The sequence below is a fragment of the Megascapheus bottae genome, chromosome 25 (genome assembly GCF_031878675.1).
Source record: "Megascapheus bottae isolate mThoBot1 chromosome 25, mThoBot2.hap1, whole genome shotgun sequence".
NCBI classification, from domain to species: Eukaryota; Metazoa; Chordata; class Mammalia; order Rodentia; family Geomyidae; genus Megascapheus; species Megascapheus bottae.
Window position 1 is genome coordinate 26415724 of NC_143533.1, and position 10902 is coordinate 26426625.

General features: G+C 47.7%; 2 protein-coding genes across 4 annotated transcripts in view; both read right to left on the minus strand.

The window, feature by feature from the left end:
- The window catches only part of Slc12a6 (solute carrier family 12 member 6), a 64865-nt gene extending 59996 nt beyond the window's left edge, over positions 1-4869 (minus strand). The window contains exon 1 of one of the 2 annotated variants that reach the window (XM_090318659.1): positions 4227-4869. In XM_090318659.1, coding sequence (XP_090174785.1) covers positions 4227-4497 — 271 coding nt within the window. In that variant the 5' untranslated portion in view covers positions 4498-4869. The remainder of the gene's footprint in view (positions 1-4226) is intronic. The other variant, XM_090318658.1, reaches the window with a different exon arrangement.
- A 5070-nt stretch (positions 4870-9939) lies between these two features.
- Positions 9940-10815, minus strand: Nop10 (NOP10 ribonucleoprotein). 2 transcript variants are annotated; one of them, XM_090357782.1, is made up of 2 exons: positions 10664-10815; positions 9940-10302 (listed from the first exon to the last, which is right to left on the minus strand). In XM_090357782.1, exons 1-2 carry the CDS (start codon positions 10715-10717, stop codon positions 10162-10164), a joined length of 195 nt encoding a protein of 64 aa, XP_090213908.1. In that variant the 5' UTR covers positions 10718-10815; the 3' UTR covers positions 9940-10161. The 2 variants fall into 2 exon arrangements, with proteins under 2 accessions (XP_090213908.1, XP_090213907.1); XM_090357781.1 differs by having other exon boundaries at positions 9940-10338.
- Positions 10816-10902: the final 87 nt, after the last annotated feature.

Below are 10902 nucleotides of genomic sequence, written 5' to 3' on the forward strand. Positions count from 1 at the left end.
CTGAACAATAATTTAAATGATAATTAAGCAAATGTAACAAATAATGCCAAGTAATGGCAGCAGTTCAATAACTGAAGAAAGATTATAGTATAGAAGCTAAGTGGCTGGGGTGATGAGCATAGATAGGTTACTGGTAAGCACTTGCTTCTGTGTAAAATGCCCTATTTACCTGAGTTTGACCTACAGTATGACCACCACATAAAAACAAAATAAAAAATAGGAGGAAAAAGAAAGAAAAAAGGTGGGAACAGCAGCAACAACTCAAACTTTTGCCACTAACCATGCTAACCACAAATATCAGTGTATAAGCCTCACTTTTTTAATTTAGTAAAATAAGGTTTGACCAGAATTAGAGCCTATGCTAATGTAATGGACTAGATCCAGTAGCTCTTATGTGCTATACCTCTTTTAAAACAAACAAACAAACAAACAAAATCTGAACTAAAACAATTACACAAGTTATACTCTAAAACAGAATTGTGCATTTCTTTTTGGATTGTTCAGGTAAAGAAAAATTAATTACCACTCACTATTTTTATAACTGTTATAAAGGGATTCATTCCAAATAGTTTTCTTTAAGGCATTCTTCATGTTAATGCAATTCTGAAGGTCTCAAATTTAGATAGTCCTATAAACTAAATAGAAACTTACCAAAATTAAAATTATAAACAGAGCCAAGAAAAGAAAAATTTTAACACTGAATGTTGAAAGCGGTGGTATCATTCATGATACATTGTATTTTTTTTTTTTTTTTTAGTTTTAATTTTTGCTAGTCCTGGGGCTTGGACTCAGAGCCTGAGCACTGTCCCTGGGCTTTCTCAAGTCCAGCATCTACCACTTGAGCCACAGCACCATTTCTGTTTTTTTCTGTGTATGTGGTACTGACAAATCAATCCTGGGTCTCTGTGCATGGTAGGCAAGCACTCTACTACTAAGCCAAACTCCAGATTACATTGTAGTTATAAACTGACATGTTGAATGATAACCCCATTAGAAATAATAAAAAATTAATTTAAAGATTGTAACAGAAATAAAAATTATAGCACAGAAATAAGTAGAGTATCATGTGTCATCCTACTTGTGTAACACAATACAAGTAAATAGCCTATGACTAAAAAAGAAAATCCAAGTGGGAAGTTCCTCTGCAGGAAAAAATGTAGGAGACAAGGCTCCTGTGGGGAAAAAAAGAGTCCTATCCAACGTCACAGCCGTAAAGGGTGAAAAAGGGTCAAAGAAGTCACAGACCTTTATACACGAAAACTACAAACACAACCTCGAAATACACTGGGAACTTCAAGATACAGTGAACTGCAGAAAAGGAAGAAGCTTTTTTTTACTGGATTTTCTACCAAATACAGCCCTAAGACCAATGTATATGTTAAACAGTAGGTCCTTGAGAAGTTGATAATAGCATGTTTTTGGAAATAAAGAATAAAAGAGAAAAAAGTAGGTCAGTGGAAAACTAGGAAGCTAGATACCCAAGAAGAGAGGAAAATGCTATCTGATTATAGGACTGTTAGTTTTCTTTTCATTTGAGTACCAGAAGATACTGAAACTTAAGCAAGAAGTGCATTATATAAAGGGCCATACTGTCACACTTCTGTATCCATATGAACAACAGATTCATACATGGAAACTCAGACATATCTTCACTTTTACCTTTATAGTGTAAGACTATACCTCTCTAGCCTGTAAAGAATACTTTAAGGTAAATTAATAGCTGCCTGGACATGCATCCTGTTGTATGTGTCAAATACATTATTGAAACAGATTCACTTCTTAAGAGAGTGAAAGTTTAATTCTATAACATGTAAATCACAAGTCTAACAACGCTTAAATATGTAGTACTTGATAATAACTATAAAATATTAACACTAATATAGTCTGTGTATTTTTTTTTTAATCAGTTGTGGGACTTGAACTCAGTCTGGGTGCTACTCCTGAGCTCTTCAGCTCAAGGCTACCTCTGTACCCCTTGAGCCATGGTACCACTTCCAGTTTTCTGGTGGTTAACTGGAGATAAGAGTCTTATGGACTTTAGTACCCGGGCTGGTTTTGAACCCCAATCCTCAGATCTCGGTCTATTGAGTAGCTAGGATTACAAGCATGAGCCACCTCACCCATTTTGTTTGTTTGTTTTTGCTAGTCCTGGGCCCTGCAGTTCATTGTATTTTGAAGTTTATAGTGTATTACAAAGTCATGTTTATAGTTTTCGTGTATAAAGGTCTGTGACTTTTTTGACCCTTTTTTACCTTTTACAGCTGTGACATGGGTAGGATTCTTTTTTTCCCCCACAGGACCGGTAGCCTGAGCACCATCCTTGGGCTTTCAAAAGGCCAGAGAAGTTTCTCTTGAGCTACAGCACCACTTCTGGCTTTTTCTATGTATGTGGTACCAAGGAATCATATCCTGGTCTTCATAAATGCTAGGCAAGCAATCTTACCCAGTAGGCCAAACTTCCAGACTGTGTTTATTTTTTTTTGCCATTCCTAGGGCTTGAACTCAAGGCCTGGACACTATCCTTGGGCTTTCTCAAGGCTAGCTCTGTACCACTTGAGCCAAAGCACCATTTCCACCTTTTGCTGTGTATGTGGTGCCAAGGAAGCGAACCCAGGGCTTCACACATGCTAGGCAAGCACTCTACCACTACACCACACTCCCAGCCCTTTGTGTATTATTTTTATAGCCTAAATACATACTTGTATGATGGATACAAACTGAAACTATAATTTAGAATTTATTTGGAGAAAGAGGACATGACAAGCTTTTTTTTCTACACTATAATTTTAACACAGTGTAAGATTTGTCAAAAAGTTGAAATCTGTTAAGCAGAAATAGACTTGCAATTTTTCCATAAAAGAGGAAATTTACTAGTCAAGGTTTAGAACTGGCCGGGCACAGTGGCTCATGCCAGTAATCCTAGTTACTCAGGAGGCTGAGATCTGAGGATCAAGATTCATAGTCAGCCCGGGCACAAAATGACCTGTGACTCTTATGTCCAAGTAACCTCTAGAAAATAGGAAGTGGGGCTTGGCTCAAAGGTAGGGCAGTAGCCTTGAGCTGAAGAGCTCGGGGACAATGCCCAGGGCCAGGGGTAGGCTGGTAGCCTTGAGTTGAAGAGCTCAGGGACAGTGCCCAGGCCTCAAGACCCACACACAAAAAAGTTTAGAACTGTAAGTTTTACTAAATCTAGCTCATTTCAAAACATTTAGAAACAAACAAGGAAGTAAAAATCATTCTGATGTCTTAAATCCTCTAGGCCAGGAGAAACAGTATTTCTTGAGACCTGAAAATGGTAAGTCACTCCCGCTTTCACAAGTTAGCAGCTGAGGCTATGATTTTTAAACTTGGAAGAACATAATTTTTTTTAGCCAGTCTTTGAACTCAGGGTCTGGATAATTTTTCTCAAAGCTAGCACTCTGTCATTTGAGTCATAGCACCACTTGCAGCCTTTTCTGTGTATGTGATATGAACCCAGGGCTTCATGCATGCTAGGCAAGCACTCTACCACTACGCCACACTCCTAGCCCAACGAATATAACTTTTTTAGGTCTTGAACATTGTTAAGGACAAGTACTTCATTACTAGAAAGAGTAGTTGTAATATGGCATAAAACTAAACATTAGTGTAAACATTCTCAACCTTTTTAACCTTGAGGTCTGAAACATGCCATGACCTCTGTTTCACTCACTTTTCTTTTCCATCACTTTATCCTGCGAAGTCAAATGAACTTTCGAGCTAGCTCACATAAACTGTTTTATCTAGTCAGTGGGCTATTTCAAGCTATAAAAACTCAATAGCTCCCCAGATTTCCTCTCAACATTGGTATGCCTGCTTTTAGCTTTAATGTGTCATAAAATTAATGAACATACAAAAGAATATATTCATTCTTTTCTTCTTCCTCCAGTCACTCCTGGCTTGAACTCAGGGCCTGAGCACCGTCCTTGAGCTTTCTCAAGGCTGGCGCTCTACCACTTGAGCCACAGCACCATTTCTGGTGTTTTTTCTATGTACCTGGTACCAAGGCATCGAATCCGGCTCTTTGTGCATCCTAGGCAAGCACTCGACCACCAGGCCAAACTCGGGGCCCCACAGAAGCCGTGGACATTTCACCAGAAGCTCACTGTTGAAATTAGGTGCCGGGCATCACAGTGAGGCCTAGGGCTGGTCAGACTGCACCGACGACCCAACAACGCTGCTGCTCTCCGTGCCGGGCGTCCACTTACCCTCTGGTGTATCCTGGGGGTTGGAAGTGCGGTCACTGGCGGGGTCCAGGGCGACAGTGGCCAGCGACGTGGTGGCCCCAGACATGTCACTCACGGGCTCACTGCGGCTGGTTTCAGGCACACTTTCCCGGGAGCTGAATCTCACTCGGGAGCTGGAACGGGAGCTGAGGTCCGGGCTGGTGTCCGACAGACCAGGAATGTCGTCGATCTTTGTCGGGGTCACCATGAACCGAACTGAAGCCATTTTGGCGGTGCTTTCCGGAGGATGCATTTTTCTTCTCCTTTCTGACAAAGACAAAGGGCACACCTCGCAGGAGTCTCCCTCCTACACCGGCTCTGATCGTAAAACAGCACTCAAAAAGATGCTCAACGACCCTGGTTCACTCGCCACAAACCGGGCTCAGAAGGCCGGCCAGCTGTGCCGGAGTCGGCAGCACGCGCAGCCCCGGCGCATCTCGACACCCGAAGGCTCGAGCACGACGGGGCCGGGCTCCGTCGGGAAGGCCTACCTCGCTGCGGGCCCCGGGGCAGGGCTCGGGCTCAGGGCCATGGCGCGCCGGCAGCGAGCCTTCGCCGTCCGCACCCGACGCGGCCTAGCGGAGCCGCCGCGCGCCGGGAGCGGGGCGCGCGGGGCCGCCCGGGTCTCCGAGCTCGGGGCTCCGCCGGTGTCCGCAGGCCGAGGACCCCACGCATCCCGGGGACAGCCCGCGAGGAGGCCGAGGGCAGCCCGCGAGGACGCCGGGCCGGAGCGTCCCCCGGCGGTCCCGCCTCAGCCGCCGCGAGGCCCTGACGGCGGGGGCGGCGGCGCGTGCGGGGCCGCCCGGAGGGCGGGGGCGGCGGCGCGGGGGCGGGGCCGGCGGTCCGGTGGGCGGGGCCGGCGGCGCGGGGGCGGGGCCGGCGGCGCGGGGGCGCGCGCAGCTGTTGTTTACGAGCCCCTGATCGTTCCGGAGCCGGCCCGAGGCGCGCAGGAGCGCTCGGCGGCGGGTGCGCCCCGCCCGGACCAACGCTGGGGGCCCGTTACGTGACCTCGCCACCCCCCGCCCCGGCGGACCACGTCCGCGTCACCGCAGCCGTCCTCCTCCCGCCCTGCTCGTTCCTCATTCGAGGTTAGCTGTCCGGAAAAGCCAGGGAAGCAGCGGAGAATGATTCCGTCCCTGGCGCCCCGACCCCACCCCTCCGCTGCAGCTTGGGGGGGGGGGGGGGACGGTAGTGCGCGTGCGCGCGCGCCGTCTCAGCGGCGCGGTGCGTGACGGACGTTGTAGTCCGGCTCCTCTCCTGGACGGGAGTCCGCGTCATTCACCGCACTTTACGCCCTCGAAAGGACCCCCGTCCTCATTTTTGTGTTTTGTGGGTCATGGGCTGGGCCTGGGCCTGGGCGCTGTCCCTGAGCTCTGCAGCTCAAGGCTCCCGCCCTGCCCTTGGGCCCAGCCCCACTTCCCGTTTTCTAGAGGGGAACTGGAGAGAAGAGTCTCAGGTCCTTCTGTGCCCGGCTGGCTTTGAACCGGGATCCTCAGAGCTCAGCCTCCTGAGCGTCAGGCTCGTAATTCCCTAAAGGAAACCGTCCTCTAGAGGTGCAAAAGACGTGGAGATACTGTCTCGTCACTGCCCAGTATTGGACCAACTACTTTTACGGTTAACACGTGTACTATATAGAGGTATCTAAATGCATACACAGCAGAGACCAGAGACTGAAAATTCCCTTTTAACAAATGACAAATTTCTCATAGTTGAAAGAAATTCCTAGGTTGGGAGTTTGGCCCAGTGGTAGAGTGCCTGCCTAGCACGCAGGAAGACCCTGGTTCGATTCCTCGGTACCACGTGTGTAGACATGCCGGAAGTGGTGCTGAGGCTCTCGTGGTGGAGCGCTAGCCTTGAGAAAGCCCTGAGCTCAACCCAGCACTGGAAAAAAAAAAAAAGAAAAAGGAAACTCTCATCAGCAATTCACCACCAGAAAACAGGACGTGACACTGTGGCTCTAAGAGGTATAGGCCTAGACTCAAGAAAACCACGCTCAGGAACAGTCTCCAGGCTCTGAGTTCAAGCCCCACACCCAGCAAATTTTTGGTTTGTTTTAAATATGGGGTTGGGGTGGGAAGTTAGCTTTGTGGCTGAGCACTTTCCCAGCTAACCCCATGGCCTGGATTCCAAGCCCTGAAGATAGGGTGGTGGCCATGCTGTAAATTTCCTTTCCTTTTTACAGGCCATTCATATTTTTAGCTTTTCCAGTTAAAACAGCAAGAACTCCATCCCCTAAGGAATCACTTCTTTCTCAGGCTTACTGCTCATTCAAACCTCAGACTCTCCATAAATTCTGGGAATTTTTACCCCCTATTTTGGCAGTACAGTTTGAACTCAGGACCTCATAATTAACTCAGCTGGTACTCTACTTATTGAGCCACAGCACCACTTCCTGCTTTTGCTGTGTATGTGGTACTATGGAAGCCAGGGCTTCATTGATGCCAGGCGAGTACTCTACCATTAGTCCACGCTCCTTGCCCCGGTACTCTACTTCTTGAGACACACTTCCAGCCACCTTTTTGCTATTTTGGTTATGTAATTTTGAAGATAAGCCAACTGGCCAACTGGCCAGTTGAGATCCTCTAGATCTTAACCTAAAGTAGCAAGAATTATTTGTATAAACCGCCCCCATCTAGCTAATACTGGGGTTTTTAACACCAACTTTTGTTCTGTTCCACAAACCAGTAGTTTACTAGTATGTACTACTACTTAATACCAATCGATTTGCCTGACTCTTCTGCCCCTGGTCCTTTACTTATTCAGACTCTAATCTGCAGAGGTTTTTGTTTTTTGCCAGTCCTGGGGCTTGAACTGTCCTTGGGCTTTCTCAAGGTGAGCCACAACACCACTTCTGGCTTTTTCTATTTTTTGTTCGTTACAAGGCTTTAATTCAGGGGCTGGGCCCTGTCCCTAAGTGATTTTGCTCAAGACTAGTCCTACCACTTGGAGCTACAGTACCATTTCCACCAATTTCTGAGGTTCATTGGAGGTAAGAATCTCAGACTTTCCTGCCTGGGCTGGTTTAGAATCGTGATCCTCAGATCTAAGCCTTCTTCAGGAGTGGGACTATAAGCCTGAACCTCTGGTGCTCAGCTTGGAGGAGTTCCATCTCAAAGCACTAATAAGTTCTCACTTGTAGTATCTTGGGGGACCAAAATTCATTTACTAACTTTGGTAGTAAGACACTTCCATACTGGAGATTCACGGCAGTAGCACAAGTTGTAGTCAGGCCTTGGGTTCAAACTCTAGCACTTCAAGAAGAAAAATAAACTTCAATAGCACACCTATTTACAGAGCTCTTAACATTTTTAACCCTTGAAGTAGGATAAGATATACTCTTCTAAATTCTTTCATCAAATATTGAAAACCCAGTGTTACTGGTAATACAAGTTCAAGTTCTCCATCTCCACCCCCCTGGAACTATTTTGACTTTTCCTGGTTATTCTTCAAGATTGCAGAATATGGTTCTCTCAAAACATTAAACTTCTTGTACTGAGCAAACTTACAAACACACTCAGATCTATATGTAAGGCCAGGAATCAGATGATAGGGAACTCGAGTTTATTAGCTTAACAAGAAAAAGCAAAGCAGTATTTTTCCCCTGTAGTACTGAGGTTTGAAGACAAAGCCTAGGCAAGTGCTCTACCATCCAAACCTGTGAAATCCAGGCCATAAAATGGTATGTATGTCTTGGGCTGGGAGTGTGTCTTCATGGTAAAGTGCTTGCCTAGCATGTATGAAGCCCTGGGTTTGATTCCTCAGTACTGGATAAACAGAGAAAGCCAGAAGTGCCAATGTGCTTCAGGTGAGGGAGTGCTAACTTCAGCAACAGCAGCTCAGGAACAGTGCCCAGATGCTGAGTTCAAGTCCCAGGACTGGAAAAAAAAAAAAAAAAATGTGGGTCATGGGACTTGAACTCGGCCTGTATGCTATCCCTGAGCTCTTCAGCTCTAGGCTACCACTCTCTACCCTTGAGCAAAGCCCTACTTCCCATTTTCTAGAGGTTAATTAAAGATAGTCTCAGGTCCTTTTGTGCCCGGGGCTGGCTTTAAACCTTGATCCTCAGATCTCAGCCTCTGGAGTAGCTAGGATTACAAGTGTGAGCCACTGCGCCCAGATAAAAAAAAAGGTATTTCCTGAATGTCAGCATATACTTAACCTATCTAGCATGAAATAATTAGGTTAAAAATCATTTATGGCTGGGCACTGGTGGCTCATACCTACAATCTAGCTATTCTGAAGGTTATTTTCTGAGAATCTTGGTTCAAAAACAGCCTGGGGCCAGGTGCTGGTGGTTCATGCCGGTAATCCTCGATACTCAGGAGGCTGAGATCTGAGGATCATGGTTCAAAGCCAGCCCAGGCACTGAAGTCCATGAGACTCATCTCCAATTAACCACCAGAAAACTGGAAATGACCCTGTGGCTCAAGTGGTAGAGCACTAGCCTTGAGCTGAAGAGCTCAGGGACAGCACCCAGGTCCAAAGTTCAAGCCCCATGACCAACGAAGTAAACGAGGCTAGGAGTTTGGCCGTGGTAGAGGGCTTGCCTAATGTGCACAAAGACTTAGGTTCAATTCCTGGGTATCAAATATATAGAACACTAGCCTTGAAGAAAACCTAAGGACAATGCTCAGACTGAGTTCAATCCCCAGGACTGGCAAAAAAGAAAAAAAGAAAGAAAAGAAAAAAAAGAACAGTCCATGCAGGCAAAGCATGAGACTCTAACTTCCAATTAACTACCAAAATAAATGTGGAAGCGGAGCTGTGCCTCAGATGGTAGAGCACTAGCTTTTGAACAAAGCAGCTCAAGGAAAGCATCCCAGATCCAAAGTTCAAACCCCACGACTGGCACCAAATTTTTAAAAAATAAATAATTCATGGTTGTCCCACAGCCTAAGTTCAAATTCTAAGAAAGTTCTAGTTCATTCTCAAAAATTGACTTCCCAGGGCCGGGAGTTTGGCCTAGTGGTTGAGTGCTTGCCTAGCATGCACGAGGACCCGGGTTCAGTTCCTTGGTACCACATACATAGAAAAAAGCCAGAAGTGGTGCTGAGGCTCAAGTGGTAGAGCGCTAGCCTTGAGAAAGTCCAAGGACAGTGCTCAGGCCCTGAGCTCAAGCCCAGGACTGACAAAAACAAAAAAAAACCTGACTTCCCAGTAGCTTGAGATATAACAAAAATGCCAGAGTGAAGCCAGGTGTTGGTGGCTCCCACCTATAATCCTAACAACTTAGGAGGCTCAGATCTGTGGATCATGGTTAGAAGCCACCCTGGCAGGAAAACACCTGGGACTCCAATAAAGTACTCAGAAAAAGCCAGAAGTGGCATTGTGGCTCAAGTGTGCTAGCCTTGAAAAAAAGCTCAGGCACAGCATCCAGCCTCCAGGCCTGAGTTCAAGGCCCAGGACCAGCAAAAAAAAAGTTCACTGCCTACACTGTACAACTGTCTTTCAAGCAACCCTTCCACTTCCAGCCAATAGGTTATTCAGAAGGGGAAGAAATCACTTTAAGTGGTGGAGGGGGGAGACCCTTCTCAACGAGGGATGGCTTCTGTGAAGAATGCAAAACCTTTCTTCCTCTCGCCTAGCAGCCTCACAGCACCACACCTGCACCACAGTGGCCACATGATTTTCTCCAAAGTGGTCCCCATTACAGTCACTCTCATCTTCCTTCCTCAACCCAACACACCAAAATGAGCTCTTTCAAATCATTTTGTTTTTAATAACCAGGTAGTAATTTAAAACAAAAGTTCAAACTTGCTCTATGTAAATAAGTAACCATGGATTGCCTTAGAACAACAGGATTAAAGGCAATGATGGAGTCATGTTCCCACGCTCAGCAGCCACCAGGCTCCCCGGGAAGGAGTTTGGTCGTTGAATCTCCAATGGGTGCAGAGGAGAAGGAAAACAAGAGTGGCTCTCAGAGTACGGGGCGCGGCTGCTGAGTCATGAGCACCTTAAAGCGTTTCTTGACGGTGATGCGGTGTCTCGAGTATTTGTCATCTGGGGAGAAGCGAGCAGGATGGGCAGAGCAGGTCTGCTGTCCTGTAGGGTCGAACTTCTGCTCCAGAAAAGAGAAAGTCCTCAGTCTGAGTGGCTGGCAAGGAGGGAGTGGCAACAGGAGAGAGAGGGACACCGGGGTAAAGGGGGTCCTGGGGGAGGGACCCTGAGGGAGAGGGGGGTCCCGGAGGAGGGGGTGAGGAGGTCCTAGAGGAGGGGTCTCGGGGGAGGAGGTCCCGGGGTTCTGGGGGAGCGACCCTGAGGGAGAGGGGGTCCAGGGGCAGGGGGCGCCGCGGCGCTGGGGAAGGGTCCCGGGGGGCGGGGGGTCCCGGGCCGGCCATGCGGCGGCCCCCACACCCTCCCAGACAATCCTGTGGTCTAGTGGGTCCCCGCCCCTCAGCTCCTCGGCCCGCTAGTCTCACCTTCAGGGTGTACACCCGATCACCCTCCTCGTTGAGGTAATACTGGAGAAACATGTCTGCGCCCCGGCCAGAAGCCACGAGAGCCGCGGGAGCCGCGGGAGCCGGGCGTGCTCGTGGCGGATGGTAGCGGCGCCCGCCCACCCGCTAGCGCCGCCGACTTCCTTCCGGTACGGAAGGCGCTGTCCCAGGGCACGCCGGGAAATGTAGTCCGTGCCGCCTCGTGTTCAGATGGCCAGAAG

What these genes read in the sequence shown, in the direction of transcription:
- Nop10 (XM_090357781.1), bottom strand. Translation starts at nt 10,717, where the DNA reads ATGTTTCTCCAGTATTACCTCAACGAGGAGGGTGATCGGGTGTACACC. An exon ending in ATCGGGTGTACACCCTGAAG is followed by an intron (nt 10,339 to 10,663) that starts GTGAGACTAGCG and finishes CCTCCTTGCCAG; the next exon opens with CCACTCAGACTGAGGACTTT.